Raw genomic sequence first — 20,775 nt, 5'->3', positions numbered from 1 at the left:
ACTTTTACAGCCACCAGAAAATGGAAGAGGTGAGGCTAAACTCTCTTCAGAAGAAACTCCAGAAGATGCTGTCCTGCTAAGTCTTTGATTCTGACTTGTGGCCTCCAGAGCTATGAAAGAATAAACTTCTCTAGTTTTAAGCCACTTGTTTGTTCCAGGAAACTGATCCAGACACAATCTAGGTGGGAAAACAATGGCATTGTAAAGGAATAAAAACATCCAAGTCTCATAACACTAAGGAAATATGACAGAATCCCTGAGAAAATGGGACCCAAAACATGGCCTCTGGCATTGTGAAAGGTTTCCCTAGCCAAAGAAGATCCGCTTGGTGAATGGCTAAAATGATCCATCCTTCCAGAATAATACAACTCAGCCACTAAGAGCCATGAACTTAGTATATATGGTGGCTACAGTGAGGTCTTGTGTAATTCCAGTGAGTGAAAGCCAAACAAAATTGAGTGTGTACTCTTTGTTATGACTGTAGTTATGTAAAATTCTAAAACACTCAAACTAATCCATGGTGAGCAAAACATGTCCATGAACACAAGATGGAAGAGCTACTGACTGAGTTGTGGTCCCTAAAATTTAGATATTGAACCTTGGCCTGGAGAGACAGCTCAGTAGTGAAGAACACATAGTGCTCTCAGAGGGAGTCTGAGTTCATTTCCCAGTGCCTCTGCCACCTGTAACTACAGCTCCTCTTCTGGCCTCTGTGGGCGTGATCCTCACATGCTCACATGCTTACACATTGACACAAGCATGCTCACAATTAAAAACAAAAGAAAAATCATTAACTTAAAGTCTAGACTGTAGGAGTGTCTTCTATCTGTTGCTTTCATTGGTTAATTAATAAAGAAAACTGCTTGGCCGGATAGGTCAGAACATAGGTAGGTGGGGAAGACAAAATAGAATGCTGGGAGAAAGAAGGCAGTGAGGCAGTCGCCATGCTTCTCCTACCCAAGACGGACGGTGGTTAGAATCTTCCCAGTAAGCCACCACCTCGTGGTGCTACACAGATTATTAGAAATGAGTTAACCAAGATGTGAGAGTTAGCCAGTAAGAGGCTAGAGCTAATGGGCCAGGCAGTGTTTAAATGAATACAGTTTCTGTGTAATTATTCTGGGGCTAAGCTAGCTGTGTGGGCGGGATGAAAAGCAGGCCTGCCTGCAGCTCCTTCAACACTAGACCCTAATAGGATTGTGTTGGGAGACAGGGATTTTGGAGCATGATTAAGTCATAAGGATGGTGTAATCGGTGGCCCTTTAAAAGCAGACACTAATAGCTTCTTCATTTATATTCTCTGTCTCTGTTTCTGTCTGTCTCGTGTGTGTGTGTGTGTGTGTGTGTGTGTGTGTGTGTGTGTGTGTGTGTGTGTCCATAATACAAGAACACAGTGAGAAGGTAGTGTCTGCAACTTGGAAGACAGTTCTCACCAGCCCCTGACCCTACCAGCATCTTGACTTCCAGACGTCAACCCCCAGAACTGAAAGAAAGAAATTTTTGCTGTTCGAGCCACCGAGTCTGTAGATGAATTCGAGAGATGAGGAGGAGCAGGAGAAAGAGAATCTTCTAAGCAGGTTGGTGGTAGTGCCAGTGCCCTGGGGATGTAAGCATGTCTAAAATTACCTGATTGCGCACTTTGAATGTAAGCTGTCTAGTGTACATCCATCTCAACTCTTAAAAACAGTTCTTGAGAAAGGAAACCACAGTACTACGACAGACAGCCTGTGGACGTTTCAGCAAAATCCAGGAAAGGCTTAATGCCTGTTTTCTTCTTCCCCAAGCTTCAGGGCATGTCCATAACTTTCCACGAGGAACTCCTGTGTCCCCTGGCTTAGCTTCCTGTGTCCCATGGTTTACCTCTTGTGGCCCCTGGTTTATCTTTCTGTGTACCCTGATTCTAACGATTTTCCATGCTTCTGCAATCCTCACCAAGCAAACATGTCTTTTGCAAGCATTGTTGGTAATTTGTAACTGACTCCTTTTCCTGGCCAAAGTCTCTCTTCTCCTTCTAAACAGACATGCTTCACCGTGGGGGGACAGCATTTTAGCTCTGAGCCTTTTTTGAGAATCCTACCTTTCCTCATACTTGAAGTTTTTAGTAAGAGCACTTGAGACCACAATGCATGCCTGAACCTAAGTATATCACAAGACCACTCATTTTTTAGGTATATACAATGTTTACTACCATTTCTATGAAGCATTACAAGATAAAATTCAGTTAGTTGGCTTTTTAAAAATGCCTTGATTTTTTTTATCATTTTGTGTTTCCTTCTTTAATTTTTTTAATTTAAAATTTTTTGCATTTTACATTCTAACCCCAGTTCCCCCTCCGTCCCCTTCTCCCACCCCTTATCCCACTCCCATCCACTTCTCAGAGGAGATAAGGCTTCCCTTGGGGAGTGGGATACCAAGTTGAGGCAGGACCAAGCCCCTTCTCCACTGAATCAGGCTGGGCAAGGTATCCCATCATAGGGAATGGGGGGAAAAAAGGCCAGATCATGCACCGATACACCAGGACAAGTCCTGGTCCCATTCAGCCACCACCCATCCCTGGCAAACAGATCAAGCACATAACTGTCACCCATGTTCAAAGGGTCTAGTTCAGTCCCGTGCAGGCTCTCCAGGTATCAGTCTGGAGTCAATGAGCTCCCACTAGCTAGGGTTAGCTATCCCTGTGGTTTTCCCCCATCATGATCTCGACCCCCCCTTGTTCATCTGATCTCTCCTCCCTCTCTTCAACTCCTTCCCTCTCTTCAACTGAGCTCCAGGATCTCAGCCCAGTGCTTGGCTGTGGGTCTCCATATCTTCTTCCATCAGTTAAAGGATGTAGATGCTATGATGGCAGTTAGGGTGGTCACTAATCTGATTACAGGGGAAGGCCAGTGCAGACATCCTCTCCACTATTGCTAGGGCCTTAGCTAGAGTCATCCTTGTGAATGCCTATGTTCATAGCAGCGTTATTTGTAATAGCCAGAACCTGGAAACAACCTAGATGCCACTCAACCAAAGAATGGATAAAGAAAATGTACATTTACACAATGGAATACTACTCAATGGTAAAACAAACAACAACAACAAACAGTGGCATCTTGAAACTCCCATGCAAATGGATGGTACTAGGAAAAACAATCCCAAGTGAGGTAACCCAGACTCAGAATAGGCGGAGTCAGAGAGAGACACCAAGTAGCTGCCAAAGGAGAAAGATACCGAGCGCCCTCCCAGAAAGACAAACACAGTATGTACTCACTCAAAAGTGGATATTAGACATAAAGCTAAGGATAACCAGGCTACAATCCGCAGCCCCAGAAAAGCTAGGTAAAAAGGAGGACCCTAAGAGGGACATTCATGGAGGATCCCAGGAAGGGGAAATAGTTGAGATCTCCTGGGTAAACTGGGAGGGAATAGAAGGGAGTGAGTGGAGAATGGGAACATGAGTGGTCCAGATGGCCAAGTTGGGGGAGGGACAGGGAAAAGGAGCAATAAAAGAGATATCATGATAGAGGGAGCCATTATGGGGTTAGGGAGAAGCCTGGTGCTAAGACCACTCTTTAAGGCAGTCATAAGTCACTACCTCATCACTACCTCATGGTCACTTGTTGCTAGTGGGCTTCCTGGATCTCCACATGAACTGACTTCACCTACGCAAGGAGGCATTGTGGATTATAAGTAAGGACTAAGGCACATTGCTTGGGACTGGCGTTTTGGTTTTCAGTCTTAAGTAGAGCTAGGGTTTGAACACAGGAAGTATTCATTCCAGACTGCATATTGTAGCTTCTATCTGCTAACATGCCTCCTGGCTGGCCAACCTCCATCACCTGGAAGCTTCTCTTGCCTGCTATCCTGGGTAAGTAGGTAATGTGACCTGAGGTCCTACTGGTCAGTTCTGGTGTCCTTTGAGAATACATAAAGCCTCGGACACACCACCGCCATCAATCCCTATATAAAGAGACTGCTTGTCAAAGATTTCCTTTTACTATTTTTAATTATGTATGTGAGTCTGTGTGCAAGCATGTTCACATACATGAGTAGGTACGCCATGGAGGCCAGAGGATCACTGTCGCTGGGGTTACAGGCGGTTTTGGGCTGCCTGATGTGGGTACTGGGAACCTAACTTGGGTCCTCTGCATGAGCAAAAGGAGCTTTTTACTACTGAGCCATCTCCCCAGACCCAGGAACCTTCTTTTTATGGCTTGAAGCTAAGGTGTGATTACATGGAAATTGAAGAAATGAAACTTTTCAAATAAATTCCCTGGTAAGACAGCAGGGGGCAGAATACAGCAGTCTTTCTTTCCGAGAGGCTCCAGGGGAAAGGTTCCAAGGTCACAAAAGCTGGTACCTCTCCTAGCCAGGGTTACCAGACCTAATTTCAGGAGGACACCACAAGACCTCTCCCCCAGCTTCTGATGCTTCCGAGATGGACTGAAGCTGACGCTGATAACAAGGTCCTCTCCTCTGGCCTGCTTTCTCAAGCTGAACTCCAAACTCCACCCATGACCTCAGGAGAGACAGGCTTGCTCATTCCTCCGAGGAAGCTCATAAAAACTTCAAACAGCATTTGATGGTCTCCTTGTCATTTGGAGGTCTCTGGGACGTGACAAGCCTCTAGGTACCCCACCAGAATCAAGACCCGGAACCTTGTTCCGAAAAGAATGAGTAGCAGCGAGAAGCAGCATTGGGAAAACGCAGAGCTGCAAATTCTCAGCTCCCGGTCTAGAATTCGTAAGTCAGAAATAGGAGAGTGAGACCCCCCAAAAAATCTGTTATTGGGGCAAAATAAAACATAAACTAACATTGCATCACACAAAATTGACTAGAGTGGTTATTTTAAGGTATATGATTCTGTAGCCTTATACTCTACTTCTTAGGTGAGTGACACCCCTAGAATCCCCAAAGCCCGGTCTAATTTTCTCCTACAGAGCACATTTGTCTTCGTTCTGAAGGGAAAGGGTCTGCATTCACACATACTGCTGTGCTTGCTTTGGGTGATGTTTCAACCAAGAGGCCTTCCCGATTCCTGGCTCAGAAGAAATGCAGGGTGCAAATCCTCCCCACCCCACAGAGAGAAGACAATACAAAGAAAAGCAGTTTTTTCCCTGAGCCAAGTGGCCACCACATGGACAAGTGGCAGAACCTGAGGCTTTGATTTGTCACCAAGAGGAGGTGGTGCTGCTAGCTTCTAGGGAGTCAAGGACGTGAGTGTTTCCAGTCTCTCCGCGATCTACAGGACAGCCTCCTGCTCCAAACGTCAAGGAGTCAGAGGTAGAGAATAACTTGCCCACACGTCCTAACATCCCTGAGACTGTCCAGGTTCTTCGTCATCTCCATGTGACAGCTGACACCAGAGGCAGACAAATGAGTGTCCTGCCCCATGTCACCAGCTGATAACAGAAGATCAAGATTCAGATTCTGCCTGACTCGAAACCCTTGCGGGCCCAGTCACGTTCAAGAAGAGCATGCTTCCAGCTGTTCTCACTCAGGGACACGGTGAGGACGCATACAAATATTTACTTTGATTTCTTAAGAAGGAAACTGTCCAGGAACAGCTTTTAGATCACTCTTTCCCAACTCTTTAAATACTTGGTTAAATATTTATCCAGCTGCCTTGCTGGGGTTGGAGTTGGAGCGCTAAACTTGCGCTATGCTACTGCAGGGAAGCCTTCCCAGAATGGGTATGTCCTCGGTCCTCCCACTCCCTTTATTCTATAGGGAGAAAATTAGGCCTGGCTTCGGGGATTCCAGGAGTGTCACTCAACTAAGAAGTAGAGTGTACCCCCCCCCAACTTTCTAACTTCCAGTTTTTGACAGAGAGGAAATGATTGATGATTTGCTAGAGAGCCATCCATGGATCAAGGTCCTAGGGCAGAAGGGGGCACCCAAGGAGAGGGAGGAGTTAGAGAAGGAAATGATGAAGAGGAGGGTGAGTGAAGAAAGGAAAGACAGGAAGTTAGAGAAGCTGACTGCTTCTTCCATCTGTAAGAGCTCCAGACAGGAAATCAATACCGCCGATAATATGTACCGTTAGTTCTCCCTCTTCCGCCTCTGCTTACTCATGACTCGAGAAAGGAAGACCCTACCAAAGTTCTCAGATCACTGAACAGCTAAAAATTAGAGGATGTGAAAGGAATGTGCTGGACAGGAGAGCAGAGGAAGCAGAGAAGGGAAGAGTCACAACTGGGAAGGCAGAGAAGGCAGAAGGAAGTGGACCAAAGATGAAGGGACAGCAACTGAGGATGCTTGAAAAATAGTGGGGTATTGGAAGGGGATTTGCATTAAGGGGCGTTTATATGAGAGTTACCCTCACCTCCATCTTTCCACTAAGATTTCAGTAAAACATGTTTTCAGGAGTTGACTTAGACTGTGTGGGGTGATTAAAGAGCTAGTCGTTCATTCAGCAATGGGAAAAGATTGGGTAGTGGGGTTGGGGAGATAACGTCACTTGCCCCCAAGCCTGGGGACCTTAGTTCAATCCCTGGGACCCACATGGTAGAAGGACAGAATTGATTTCCAAAGTTGTCCTTTGACTGAAAGTTTACCATTACACATGTTCTACACACAGACCACACACACACAAAATAATGTAATTTAAAATAAAAATGAGGAGATTCAATAAGGTTTAAAGAATAAACTGATATTTTCATGCATACCCAGGTTACATAAAAGTGGGAGGACTGAACTTCAGATGTGGAGGGATGGAAAATATTTGGTATTGGCAGGGCATTAATATAAATCACAGGTAATAAAGATTTCCCCACAAAGAAAGGGCTAAATCAAGACTGCAAAACCCACATTTGTTACTGCAGAAAGAGCATCTTGTTAGCTATCTAGCTGAGAGGTAAAACTAACAGAAGATGCCATCCATGACACCTGCTCAGACAGCTTGAGGAACAGGGAGCTTTGACTAGCAACCTGTATTGGGTACTGAAGAAGGAAGTCGGCCCAGCATTTTGGTAGGAAATGTAGAAGTTCCTTTCTTGTAATAAAACCGTGACAGGCCTAGAGGCATTTGATCTGCTATCTACGTCAAACCAGGCGTATTAGCTTCCTGTCGCTGCTGTAACAAATTACCTCAATGTCTGTTCGTCAGACCAGCCGCTCCCCCCCTCCCCCCCGCAGCAGCTCTGGTGTTGCTAGGGTTATATTAGCCCTGCAGCCACAAACGATTTGAGAAGACTTTTCCATTCCAGCCCAACTCTTCCTGGCTTGTAGAGATTTCAGACTCCAGTCTGATAGGTCCAGATAGTCAGGATTCCTGTCCAGAGCAGACACTACTAACTAGTTCCCTGTTTCTACCTGCTTCTAAGCAAGAAAGCTGGTAGCAACAACACCTTCCAAAGCCACTTTTGTCTCAGGTTTGCCTAGAGCTGCATTGTCAAGAAATTAACCACACTAAATGGTGACTCCTGTGTGTGTGTAGATTATGAGTTACCTTTTTATGTATCTTTTATTTATTTGCCCATGTGTTTGTGCCTGGGTGAATTTCTCTGCACCCTGTGTACACAGAAGCCTGCAAAGGTAGGAAGAGGGTGTCAGATCCCCTGGAGCTGGAGTCACAGAGGGCTGTGACTCACTGTGTAGGATCTGGAGAACAAAGTCTGGTCTTGTACAAGAGCAGAAAGTGCTCTAACCACTGAACCATCTCCCTAGCCCCATGGGTTGTCCCTTTATACCTTCCATAGGTTCTTTAGCTTCCCTGTTTCTTGTGTAAACCTAATTGTTCTCTCTCTCTCTCTCTCTCTCTCTCTCTCTCTCTCTCTCTCTCTCTCTCTCTCTCTCTCTGTGTGTGTGTGTGTGTGTGTTCTGTATGTAGTATTATGTGGTAATTAAACACATGAGTGGAAATACAGCCACACTACACACAAGTGTGTGTGTGTGTGCATGTAGAAGCCAGAGGTCAACACTGGGGGGTCTCCCTCAGTTTCTCTCCACCTTATTTTTTGAGACAAGGTCTTCTTGAATCTGGAGCTCACCCGTTCATCTAGTCTGGCCAGCAGATGAGCTTCAGGTATCTGCCCACTCTGTCTGCCCAGTGGTAGGATTGTGGGAAATTGCTGCCACAGTTGGCTTCTCACACTGGTTCCAGGGATCCAAACTGATCCCTAAACTTACACAGCACAGACTCTATAGACAAGGCTATTTCCCCTGCCCTAATCTAGCACTTTTCTTTTTCCTCAAAGTAATTCTTATTACATCACAAAACTCTCCATGATGTTCTAAGACACTCATCTTTGGGCTTCTGCCGAATTCCATCAATGCATTTCAGATGGAATTTTGAGCCCTTTTCCAGAAAACTTCATGGGTTAAACCCCTCGCTCTCAGTGTCATGGGCATTTTCAGTGACCCCTAGGTTGAAATAGGCCCCTAACTCCTATGGCGTCCTCATAGGAGGAGACCCTGGGACTGCAGGCACTCAGATAGGAACAAATAAAATGAGCACATGATGACAGAAGGTCCTTGAAGGCCCACAAGACAGACCCGATGAGAAAGCAACATTACGGACCTCTTTATCTCAACTTCCAGTCTCCAGAATGGTAAGAAAAAAAACACCTGATGTCTAAGCTACCACCCTCGGTCTTCAGCCATGCTTCTGTTCCGCAGCCTTAGCAAATTAATACAGAGGGAGAAGGGTAATGCCACCGCACCTGGCTTTTTATATAGACTCTGGGGCTCTAACTCAGGACTTCATGACTATGAGACATTTCCCAACTGAGCCCACCTCCCGAAGTCCTTATTTTGATTTTGAACCATCATGGTACCAAAGCTGACAAGAGAGGTGAGTAAGTTCAATGAGAACTCACCATCCTCCCGCCTCTGCCTCCCTGGTACTGGGGTTCCAGGCAGGCTTTGCAAGGCCATTGGTTCACCTATTCACTGATGCTATTTCCTGCCAGATACTAGGTATGCAGCCCATACTCTGTGTTAGCGACCACTGAAGTAAACCGCCACCAATAAAGGGACGGCCCAAAGTAAGAACAAAGACAACAAAGAGAAAGGCAGCCTGGTCAAGGAGCCAGGAAAAGACAGCGATCAATCACTTCAGTAAACATTTACAGAGCGGATGAGTCGAGGACCGTGAGAGGCCCTGCCAAAGGCACCAGAGGCTACCATGTCAGTGGGAGCGGGGAGGTTTCCAAAGAGTGTGAAGGTATAAAGGCCAAGTTCAGAACAAAAACAAAGGTAAAGCGGTGCGTGTTGGTTGGGGCCTAGGGAAATGGCTTAGCTGATAAAAAGCTTACTGTGCAGGCATGAGGACCCAGGTTCAAACCCAGTCCCTTCCATTAAAAAAAAAAAAAGAGGAGAGATGATAATAATGGCAAATCCCTCTGTGCTAGGAAGGTAGAGACAAAAAGATCCTTAAAGTTTGCTGACTGGCCAGTCCAGCTAAGTCAGTTAGCTCCAGGGTCAGTGAAAGATACTGTTATAAGCTAAGGTAGAAACCGCCTCCAGCCTCCGTCTACTGTGCACATATATGTGCAAGTATACACACATAGGCAAGAATGCACGAGCGCACACACACACACACCATACAAAGATGCTACAAGTGGGATTCCTTTAGATTCATTAGTGTGTGAGAAGTAGCAAACATCTGGAAATAAATCCGGTTTTCTCACAGAAGGTAAACAATAATTGCTCCTAATCATGAATCGGGGGTTTTTTCTTCCCCCATAATCCTTTCAGCCTTCTCTTTTTCCCTTGCTTAGACCTCGAGCCAATCAAAGACTCCAATCAAAGGCACACAGCAGTTAAGGAAGTGACTAAATTACAGCCAGGGAAGGAATGTGCTAAACAGCAACAAGGGTCTAGGAAATAAAAATAAATAAATATCTTTCCCCCACCGAAAAGAAATTCTAGAACTGTTGTTCACATTGCAACACATGTATGCACGCAAATACTGGAAACCTAGTTGGACCGTTCATTTTTACAAACTTTAACTAGAACCAACTACTCTAACAGGGAGATTAGAAGGCAGGAGCTAAGCATCCAGAGCCCAGACCTGTTTGACATCCCTCTCTTACCCATGCAAAAACCTGAGAAAGACTCCAGTCGGTCTCCCATAGCTGAGGAAGGCTTGGGGAACAAAGGGGAACTTCTGTGTGCAAATGTCTATGGGAGAAGGCGAGGAGTTATGGTAACCCAGGCAGAGGCTGTTGTTGAGGGACTAGGAGACCACCAGGCTGTTGACACACCCTGCACCCAACCCACAAAGGTGAGGACAGCATCACGGCCAACCCCAGGGGATGGACCCAGGGCGCCCCAGGTGCACGCAAAGCGGAGCTCCTCTCTTTTTCAGCTTACAGGAAATAGCAGTGAGCTGTGTTCAGAGAAGGCCGAAGACAAGCTTCCCGAGGCAACAGAGTCACCTGGACCCCATGAGCTGTGTGCTGTCCCTCAATGCTTACGTGTCAGCAGTCACAGTATGAAGACACCTAAGAGTCTCCAAATCCCCAGCAATGAACACGGTCATTAGCAGAAAGTTGAAAAGTGCTTTCGCATGAGAGAATTTGAAAGGAATAGAAAGGTCAACCGTGAAGACACAGACTGACTCATTGTGACCCAGCAGGCTTTTGTGAGCCCTTGCTCTCTTGTGTAGCTTACAAAGAGTGAAAAGCTCCACATCGGGTGACAGGCACCATGTGACCACATGCCACCAGGCTGACTCACCTCCCATGCTGCACATGTTCACCAGCCTCCCCTTGGATCTCCTGAGGAGAGGCAGGAACACCTTGGTGACCTCCACGGCTCCAAAGAAGTTCACGGCCATGCACTTTCTGTACTGGGCCATGGGGATGATCTCCGCGTCTATTGGATACTGGAAGATCCCAGCGTTGTTGACCACAGCCCATAGCCCTGGGGAAAAAAGCAAACAGCTGTGAGGACAGGAAAGGCTGGAGCACGTGGGGAGTTCCACACAACAAGGTCTGGAACCACCAAACCCCTTTGAAATGGAGGCTCCAGTCAGATGACACACTTCCTAACCTCGGTCTCTTCCCATATTCCCAAACCTCCCCGTGATGGGGCACTGTGAGGGGAGAAATGTGTATACTATTAAACAATGCTTTTGGAGATCCTCTCCTCTTAGCTTGCCAGGATGCAGATGCAGAGGTCAGAAGACAACTTGTAGGGGTTGGTTCTCACCCATCACCACATGGATCATAAGGACTGAACTCAGATCTTTAGGCTGGGCTGCAGGCACCTTTACTCACCGGGATGTCCTGCTAGCCCTGTTCCTCTTTTGCCTGGCAGCCCTTTCCTACATCCAGGAAGTTGGATATTCACCATTTAAGGAAACAGCTGGCACAACAAGAGGTAAATTCCCAGTATTAAAGTATGCCTGGTCTTAAAGCAATGGTTCTCAACCTGTGGGTTGAGCCCCCCCCATGCGCATTTTCTTTTAGATACTCTGCGTATCAACTATTTATATTATTCATAACAGGATTTGTAACAGAGTCATAACAGTAGCAAAGTTACAGTTATAAAGTAGCAACGAAATACTTTTATGGCTGGGGTTGCCACAGCATGAGGAACTGTATCAAAGAGTCACAGTATCAGGAACGTTAAGAACCCCTGGCCTAAAGTTTCAAAGTCTGCTTCCTCCTCCCAGGAGTATGGAAAGATTCCGTTAACACACAGCAGAATGAGACACTTGGCAGTCCCCCCCCTCTTTAAACTAAAAACCTAGGAACAAGAAGGAAAGTACCAGCAGTAGGGATGACTGCAATGTCCCTAACGTCATGTGCCCTACTTCCTGGTCCAGATAATGTGTGTCTTCTTGAGGAGCACAGCTGGTTCAGACATACTCCTAGTCCAACCACCAGAAATCTGAGTATGAGGTAGGGTCTGAGCATCTCTTTCTGCTCAGTCCCACGGGATGCTGATGCTGGAGTTCTGGACCATCCTCGGAAAACCTCTGCCTCCAGTAGTGCTGTTGAACCTTCCTGGTATGTTAGGATACTGTCTCTTCAGACAACCCCAAGGCTCAAGCTACGCTCCCTCACACCCAGCCTATTAGATCAACCTGTGGGGATAGGAAAGAGAGTGGGGATGAGTGGCATTTAAAACTTGCGGAGGTTCTCGGGAACCACCCCTTAAGGGGGGAAAGAATGATTACAATAACTGTAAGCCAGGCAAGGCAGGAGATAGTTTAGCTGGGAGTTTTCCATTAGTTTTGGGTTGCTCAGGCCTCCCCTCTTGTAACAGTGCACTTGGAGGCTGCATTTCTTCATCTGCACCTATCACACACACACACGCACGCACACGCCTGCAAACTATGCATCTAGTAACTCCAGAAGCCCTCTTGCCTGCATTGTGCGACACACATTCCCATCTCCCAACAGCAGTACCAGTTCCCCCACTGAATATGGTAATAATCATATTCAGACGGTTTCTATTCAAGCATATTCCCCACATATCCAGGTACAGAGACCAGAAGGGCTGATTCAGCCCGAACTGGTCCTGGGTATGTGTGTAGTGAGGCGAAACTGTACCCTTTAGTATCCTTTTAGGAAGATTCCCCTATTTACCGTCTTATGCCTATTCACAACTGGGTGCGTTCATGACTAAAATCAGATGCATTATGGGAAAGGACATGCACAGTGCTGAAGTGGTTAGATAACCTAACTTGTCAATCAAAACAGAAAAGCACCTAAACCACACTGTTTAGTAACCAGCCCTTCCTTCCCTTAAGCCTCCAAAATGGAGATGCCAATGAGAGTACATCACTCATCTGGCCCACTGTCAGTTTTGACAATGTCCCTCTGTAACCTGCACTGTCACTTGGCTCCCAATAAAATTACTTTGATTCTCTGAAAATCTGTTTGAGCTTTGGTTTTCAATTTTCAAATAAGAGGCCAAGAGCCTTAAAACCCCCAGTTCACACTAACACCCAGTTATAATCCCACAGGGATTTCTATCTGTTTTGAAGGGAGAGGTTCTGCCGCACAAGTGGGAGACGTGAGAGGAACAAGGGTGACAGGATCCAGGGGTGCTGAGCTAGACAGACTTGAGCAGATCCTCTAGGTTCCTAGAGCCCCAGCAAGGTGCACGGCAGTAGATCTCCAAGTGTGGTCCACCACCCACCCCCAGCAGTAGCAGTGGCATCAAGAACTTGTTAGAGATGTACGTTTGAGGCTAGGGATGTGGCCCGATGGGGAGAGTGCTCATGTAGCGTGCACAAAGCCCAGTGGTCAAGCCTCAGCACCACACGAACCAGATATGGAGGCCCACATGGATAACTCCAGTACTTGGGAGGTGGAGGTAAGAAGATAAGGAATTCAGCTCCATCCTTAGCAATACATAGAGTTTGGGACCAGTCTGGGATATATAAGACCCTATCACAAAAAGAAAAAATTCATTTATGTATTTGTGTGTCTCTGTGTGTGTGTTGTGTACTCTGTGCATGATACAGAGGCCGGAAGTGGGTGTCAGACTCCCTGGAGTTTGGAGTTACATGTGGCTTTGAGCCAGCGTGTGATGCTGGAAACTGAACCCAGGTTGTCTGAAAGAGCAGAAGGCCTCTACACCACTAAACCATTTCTGCAGACCCAGACTTTAATTTTTTTTTTTTTTTTTTGGTTTATTGAGGCAGGGTTTCTCTGTAGCTTTGGCTTTGGAGTTTGTCATGGAACTACCTCTTGTAGACCAGGCTGGTCTCAAACTCACAGAGATCCGCCTGCCTCTGCCTCCCAAATGCTGGAATTAAAGTCATGTGCCACCACCACCCGGCTCCAGACTTTAATTTTTAATGGGGCTTGCAGTTTCAACAGAAATCATCTTTATATTGGGCTGAGAGGTTGAAACTGTCAATCAGAAAGTCGCAAGGCGCTGCATCTGCTATGGTATACCATCCACAATCCTGAGGCATAGTCGAAGTCAGCACTGTGGTATGGACGGTGCAGCCCCATCAGCTTCTGTTTGGTGGCAGAGGCAAAGGGGAAGCTGCCAAGCTATACATGAGGACCTAATCTAGCCCTGTGCACTTTAGCAAGGACCGACATGAAACACTGACCACCAAGACCATCAGATGCTCCGTCCCCAGCAATTTCAATACTGCCCTGAGAGAAATGAGAGCAGGCTCAAAATCCCAGCATCTCTTCATCTCATCGCTGAAAGATGGTTCTAAGCCCAAACCAAGTTGTATCCCAGAAAGTAAAACTACATTTCTTGTGAGCCAGAGTTAGGAAGGGATGGCATGGGTGAGCGGTCCCCGTGCGAGTAGGGAGCAGAGAGACTTTGCTGGCAGAGACAATAGTCATAGGAAGAGGAAGTAGAGGTGGAAAAACCAAGGAGGTAGAAGCTGGACTGCTGCAGTGGAGAACGCCACTCTGTTCTAGAACACCCCAGAGGGTACCAAGTGGACTGTCCCGCAAAGAAATGGTTCTAAAGGCCATTATCCCATGAGGCTTCAATCTGTGTTAAGGTGTTTGGATTCTGCGTGGGCAGAAGGGGAAGCACAGGGCCAGACAATGAGCTGCGTGCAAAGCAAATCACAATCCGAGTTCCTTGCCCCAGAGAGTCCACATTCCAGAGGCTCTAGAGAACAGGTGGCACTGGAAAAGATGTGTGTGCATTATGAAAATTATGCTCCATCAGAGAGTGATGGAGAAGTACAGGTGGGAGGAGACCACTGGGGTACCCAGCAAGGAGGCCATGTAGGTACCTGGACAAGCCAGCAGGGAGGCCACTGGGGTGCCCAGACAGGCAGCAGGAGGGTCACTGGAGTACCTAAGAGGGGTCACTAGGGTACCCACATAGGAAGTAGGGAAGCCATTGGGGTACCCACACAGAAGGCAGAAAAGTCATTGGGGTACCCACAAGGAAGTAGGGAGACCATTGGGCTACCCACATAGGAGGCAGCAAAGTCATTGGGGTACCCACACAGGAATTAGGGACACCACTGAGCTACCCACACAGGAGACAGCAAAGTCATTCGGGTACCCACACAGAAAGTAGGGAGGCCATTGGGGTACCTACACAGGAAGTAGGGAGGCTGTTGGGGTACCCACACAGGACCTGGTGAAGGCCTACAATGAACCACTACTTTTTGGAGGTGTTGAGAAGAGGCTGGGTAACAAATATCTAGGGGGCAGAACTGGCAGAACTCCAGGTCAATAGGGCAGAGAGATCAGTGGTGTCAGTTAGAGGTGTCAGTGACTGCCCACCAGGCCACTGACTCCAATGATTGATTGGGTGTGCAGGCAAGCAAGTAGATTTTCAAGCTGGCATTAGGGAAAAGATAACAAGGTCAACTCTGAAGACAGTGAGGTTGTGGAAATGCTTGGGAGATCATTCTGTGTGTGCTTGGGGCTAGATGTGAGGAGGCACAGCCAGGTGGGCTGCGTAGCTTTGGAAGGTATTCGTGTAAATTAGTTTTCCAACCCTGACCAAACATTAACATCACCTAGGGAGCTTTCAAAAGTAAAAACTGCTGAGGCGGCTGGGAGATGGCGTGTTGGGTAAGATGCACAGCGCAGAAGCAAATCGACTTCCAGCCCCCACACAAAGCTGTGTGTAACACCAGCACCAGGGAGTGGGGTGGGGAGACAGGTGGACCCCAGGGACTTGCCAAAATAGCAAACTCCATGTCCAAAACACAAGATGGAGAGAAAACACCTGACATGGACCTCTAGCGTGTGCATGCTCACACAAACATGCACAAATTCTCTCTCTCCCTCCCTTTCTTCCTCCCTTCCTCAACCCCCTCTCTCTCATTGTTGGTGTCTGAGTCTCTCCTTAAGCAAGCTGCAGCAATTGAACTTTGGGCTGGAGGTACTCAGACACCCCTGAGCCATGGGACTGGGAGTTCAGAAGGGACTCAAATATGTTTAATGCCCCTACGCCATCATCGTATACTTCTGAATCAGTTCATCAGTGAGGGGGCTCTCACGTTCACCTTGCACTGGGTTCCACGGGGTATGTACCCCACTCTGGGGACAAACATGGGTATTTTTTTAGCCCCCCCTCCAACATACAGAGGACAGAGAGCCCTGGGCATAAGAATGGAGTGGGGAGTGGAAAGCCACAGGTGGATCCAAATAGGAAGATTCATATTTAATAGAGGGATGGAGGAGGAGATACATCCAGAAAGCAGAGAAAACAACCAGCAAACAACAGGAGAGCAAAGGGAAGGCTGAGAAATCCAAATCTGAGCAGAGAATGTCCTCTTAGAACAGTACACAGAAGATAAGGTCTTTGGTCTTCAAGAAGATAGTGGTAGCTCTGGCCAGAGCAGGTAAGGAGGTATAGTGAGAACCACCACTCATGTGACCAGGCATGAAGCCATGAAACCAAACGGAGACTTGGCCGCAAATGAAAGAGAGAAAAGGCAGAGCCTCCAGGAGGCACATGGTCCTGTGGCTGTTTGTCAAGCTGGGGAAGACCAATGCACGCTGATTTTGCTGGAAGAAGGCAAAGAGCCGGGGGTAAGAGAGCAACCAGAGGGCCCAAGAAGACACGGGAGGGAGATGATATTGTACGCTGAAGGAGGAGTGGGGCATAGCTCAGTTGGTAAAGTGCTTGCTTAGCAAGCAAAGAGGGCAGAAGTTCAATGTCCCCAAATTCACATCTTAAAAAAAACCTGTCTCAGTGACAGACACTTGTAATCCCAGCAGTGGGGAGGCAGAGACAGGTGGATCGTTCGGGTCCACCAGTGAGCCAGCCAACTTTGCCTAACTGATAAGCTCCAGACTACTGAGAAACTCTGTCTCAAAAGACAAGATGAGTGGTACATCTGAAACAATGGCCAAGGTTGTCTTGCCATGCACACAGGCATGCACGCACACGTACACACTCCCACACATGAATTCTGCACATTCTATGAAGTGAGGATCTTTATCAGTCACTCCTGACATCTTTGTGTCTAACAGGCTCTGGGACATGGCACGGGTCCAGTATACAGGTCCTGGTGCAATCAGCAGCCACGGTCATCAGGGGCAGTGACAAGAGATGGGCATTGGTGAGTGGGGTGAGGAGGAATCGAGGAAGTCAGTACCTTTGTCTTTGGTCTTCTCTGTGACTTTGCTGTGAGCATCTTTTATCTCCTCGAGCTTGGTGACATCCATCTGGAGCACCAAGAGGCGCTCAGAGCAGGTTTTCCTCAACTCCTCCGCTCCCGAGCCTTTCGCGTCCAGCACTCCGGCAAACACTCTGAAGCCCAGCTTGTCCAGGTGCTTGGCCAAGGCATGTCCAAAACCAGAATCAGCACCTGCAAGAGTCAAGACAACACAAGCTGAGCACAAGCATCACGAATTGGAGTTCATTCACGAATTGAACATTACATCCCATGATGTTTGTGATGGTCTCTGATCCCTGGAGAGAGAGACCTGGGGAAATTTCTTTGGTGACTAAGTTAAAAAACAGCTGGGGAAGTCAAGACAGACAACTTTATGTAAAGAAAGGAGTGCTGGCAAGCTTTCAGTGAGCATGCGTGGCAAGGGAAGGTTGGAGTCCAGGGATTACTGACAAAAAAATAATGTAACACAGGACAAACAATACCAGCATGTGCTAAGTCTGTGTGTGTGTGTGTGTGTGTGTGTCTGTCTGTCTGTCTGTCTGTCTCTGTGTGTATTTGTCTTCTCTGTCTCCCTCTCTCTGTCTCTCTATGTCTCTCTCTCTCATTGTTTCATACAAAGTCTCAACATGTAGCCCAAGCTGGCCTTGAATTCCTTCTGGAGCCCAGACTGGCCTTGAGCTCATGGCAATCCTCCTGCCTCAGCCCCCCAAATGCTGAGGTTAAGGGAATGAACCACCACACCTGTCTTGTACAGTTTTCCATCTTTGTGTGATTTCTTTATCTAACGGCTTTGCAGGTTTGCATGGAGATCAGCTGGTTTGAGAGCAGGGAAGGATGTGAAGAGAAAGGGCAGCGTGTCCAGTGTCTGTGAACACTGCCGAGAGACAACAGGAAACGCGCAGGAAGCTGAGCACATTCTCTCTGGTTCTCATGTCTAGGTGTAAAACGTCACTCCTCTCAGGATTTCACGCGAGAGTTCATACACTCAGTTTCGGAGAATGTTAATGGACTCTCAGAAAAATGGCCTTGTACCCACAAGTGTGAGACAAAAATATCTAGAATTGGGGCTGGAGAGATGGCTCAGAGTTTAAGAGCACTGGCTGCTCTTCAGGAGGTTCTGAGTTCAATTCCCAGCAACCACATGGTGGCTCACAACCATCTGTAATGAGATCTGGTGCCCTCTTCTGGCCTGCAGTCATACATGGAGTCTGAACACTGTGTACATAATAAATAAATCTTTTAAAAAAAATCTAGAATTTTAAAGTTGAAGACCACACGATCATAACATCAGCCTCGGGGCCACAGTCATGGGACACGTCAAGCAGTTGACATGTTTATCCATTGAGGACGTAAGACTCATTTGCCTCTAGCTGTGTCATGTGACCTTCCTGCAAGCCTTGAGGGTGCCTCTGGGCAGTGGCTAAGGGCTCTCTGGTCAGGCAACCACTCAGACAGATTTCACACTTGTGCCCCACAAAGGAGGATATGAATTACCCTGAGAATAATTACATTAGATGCTGGCCAGAGGGAAAGCCAAGTGTTTGATGGGGCGGCAGGAGGGTGGGGGGGAGTACATCATCTCATTTTATGCTGTTGCTGCCATTAGCACAGCGGGATATTTGGGGGCTTCAGAACTTAAGGGCCTTGATTTCTCTCAAAGGCTTGCATTGATATTGGGCCACCAGCATGCTCCCCCTTCTGAAACCTTACCATTCTGCTCTCAGAGCTTCAGGCATGGCTGGTTGTGAGTGGTACCAGCCCTCACCAAGCCAAGGTGCCTGGTGCTCCCTGGACCGCAGAGACAAATGAAAAAGATATTTTTTGATCCTTTTTTAATCTTTAATTTACTTTTTTAGACAGATTCAGTCTCACACTGTAGCTCAGGTGAGTCAGAATGACTGGTCTCAAATTCTTGACAATCCTCCTGCCTCAGCCCCCTAAGTGCTGAGATCACAAGTATGATAGACAGTTTCACTCCCAGATATAGACCCAAGAAAAATGAACGCATAGAGTATACATGGACGTCCACGGCTGCATTGTTCACAGTAGCCAAGAAAAGGAAATGGACCAAATGCCCACCACCTAAGGAATGGGTAAACAGAGGTAACCTATACATACAAAGGGATATTGTTGATCAGTAAAAATTGGAATGTAGTAATGATACAAACTCACAACATGGCTGAACCTTGACCACAGTTGCTGGGTGACAGGAGCCAGGTAAAGGAGTGTGAGGTGCTGGCTTTGACCACACTTTCTCAGGGTAGAGAATGTTCTTGAAAGCATCTTCATAGGCAGGACTTTGGAACATAGACTTGGGATCTACCTAGTCCAGAAAAGGTCCCAGGGAGAGCCTGGCACTGAGTAGGAGTGAGTTACAAAATGAGAAGAGGCCACGATGAACTCTGCTTGAGGGCTGTGACTCTGGAAACTAGCCAGGGTGAAGAAATCCCCCTGCCCCGTTCTGTTCTGGGAATCAGCTAGCTACGGTGATCCCCCCTTCTAGCCAGCATAGTGGCACGGACCTGTTAGTCTTGTTCCTTGGAAGGCTGAGACAGAAGGATTGCAAATTCAAGGCCTGCCTGGGTAACTCAGTGAGACCCTACCTCAAAATAAAATATTGAAAAGCAGGCTGGGGAGACGGCTTACTAAAGAGTGCCTGTCTAGAAGGTGGAGGCTAGGAAGAGTGAATCTCAACTCGGAAATGGCCTCCATCAGACTGGCCCATGGGCGTATCTGTGGAAGGGTCCAAACCACCACATAGGGAGTGTCTCTCTTGTGCCGCTGATCCTGGGTTGGATAGGAAAGCTGGCTGCAGGCAAGCGGGGGAGTGAGTCAACAATCAGCACCCTCCATGGCCCCTGCATCAGCTCCCGCCTCCAGGCTTGTGCCTTGGGTTCTTGCCCTGACTTCCCTTCGTGGTGGCTGTGACCTGGAAGGATAAGCCAATTAAACCCTTTCCTCTCCATGTTGCTTTTGTCAGTGTTTCATCAAGGCGACAAAAAGCAAGCAATGACACCCCAGTAACCCCTTCCAAACATAAGGAACCCCCTTCCTCATCGGAATCAAAGGAGACTCATAAATACTTCCTTTGCTGGACTAGGATAAAGTCAGACCAGAATGTCCAGATCCCTTTTTCTGCTCCAGGATTGATTAGCCGACCTGCTTGTACCACCGATACACTGTGGTAAAAATGTACCCAATTTTGGTAAAGGTTCTGCCCTTTCCCTGGGTCCTGGTGCACCCTCTTTCTGTGCCACCAGGTCACCTCTTCTTCACAGCCCCTTCTCAGGCTGGGCTGACCTCTGGGGGGTCCCATCAGCCTGATCCAGATGTTCCTGGTCTTACCACACCCAAATACCCAGGTTTTTCTGGCCTTCTTGGTTTCCCCCTAGAGTAGCAGAATCCTCATGGCTTATCCTTGAGACACACACAGGCCATTAGAACAGAGCGTAGTCCCTTCTCCTGTTGCCCCGTACTAATCTGGGAATCCCTGCAATGATCCTGCAGAACGGTCTCCCCCAGTTAAAAAGGTTCCTTTGGATTGATTATTGACTGAATTTTTTTTGTTTTATTATTTCCGTGTATGTGTGTTTGCATACGTGTGTGGTCATGTGTGCCATGGCAGGCATGTGAAGGTCATGGGACCACTTTATAGAGTCAGTTCTCCCTTCTCCCTTTACATGGGTTGTTGGGATTAAACTCAGGTTACCAGGCTTGCACGGCAAGCCATCCTGCTAGCCCAATTGGCCAGGAATTTATCAAGCCAC

General features: G+C 47.4%; 1 protein-coding gene and 1 long non-coding RNA gene across 4 annotated transcripts in view; one reads left to right on the top strand and one right to left on the bottom strand.

Annotated features, from left to right (window-relative positions):
• Window positions 1-20,775, bottom strand: part of Hsd17b2 (hydroxysteroid 17-beta dehydrogenase 2) — a 56,642-nt gene that overhangs the window by 4,413 nt on the left and 31,454 nt on the right. For both annotated transcript variants that reach the window (XM_075977960.1, XM_075977959.1), the window contains 2 exons: window positions 16,988-17,200; window positions 10,663-10,848 (listed from right to left, as the gene is read on the bottom strand). In XM_075977960.1, the coding sequence (XP_075834075.1) occupies window positions 10,663-10,848; window positions 16,988-17,200 (399 nt within the window). The remainder of the gene's footprint in view (window positions 1-10,662; window positions 10,849-16,987; window positions 17,201-20,775) is intronic.
• Window positions 943-11,069, top strand: LOC142852987 (uncharacterized). Of its 2 annotated transcripts, none has more exons than XR_012911044.1 (3): window positions 943-987; window positions 1,388-1,577; window positions 10,292-11,069. It is a non-coding gene; the product is annotated as an uncharacterized LOC142852987 (long non-coding RNA). The 2 variants fall into 2 exon arrangements; XR_012911043.1 differs by lacking the exon at window positions 10,292-11,069 and adding an exon at window positions 5,063-6,347.

This window comes from Microtus pennsylvanicus, chromosome 6 (assembly GCF_037038515.1).
Source record: "Microtus pennsylvanicus isolate mMicPen1 chromosome 6, mMicPen1.hap1, whole genome shotgun sequence".
NCBI classification, from domain to species: Eukaryota; Metazoa; Chordata; class Mammalia; order Rodentia; family Cricetidae; genus Microtus; species Microtus pennsylvanicus.
The sequence above is the reverse complement of the archived record's forward strand: the minus strand, read 5'-3'. Positions and strand labels throughout refer to the sequence as shown.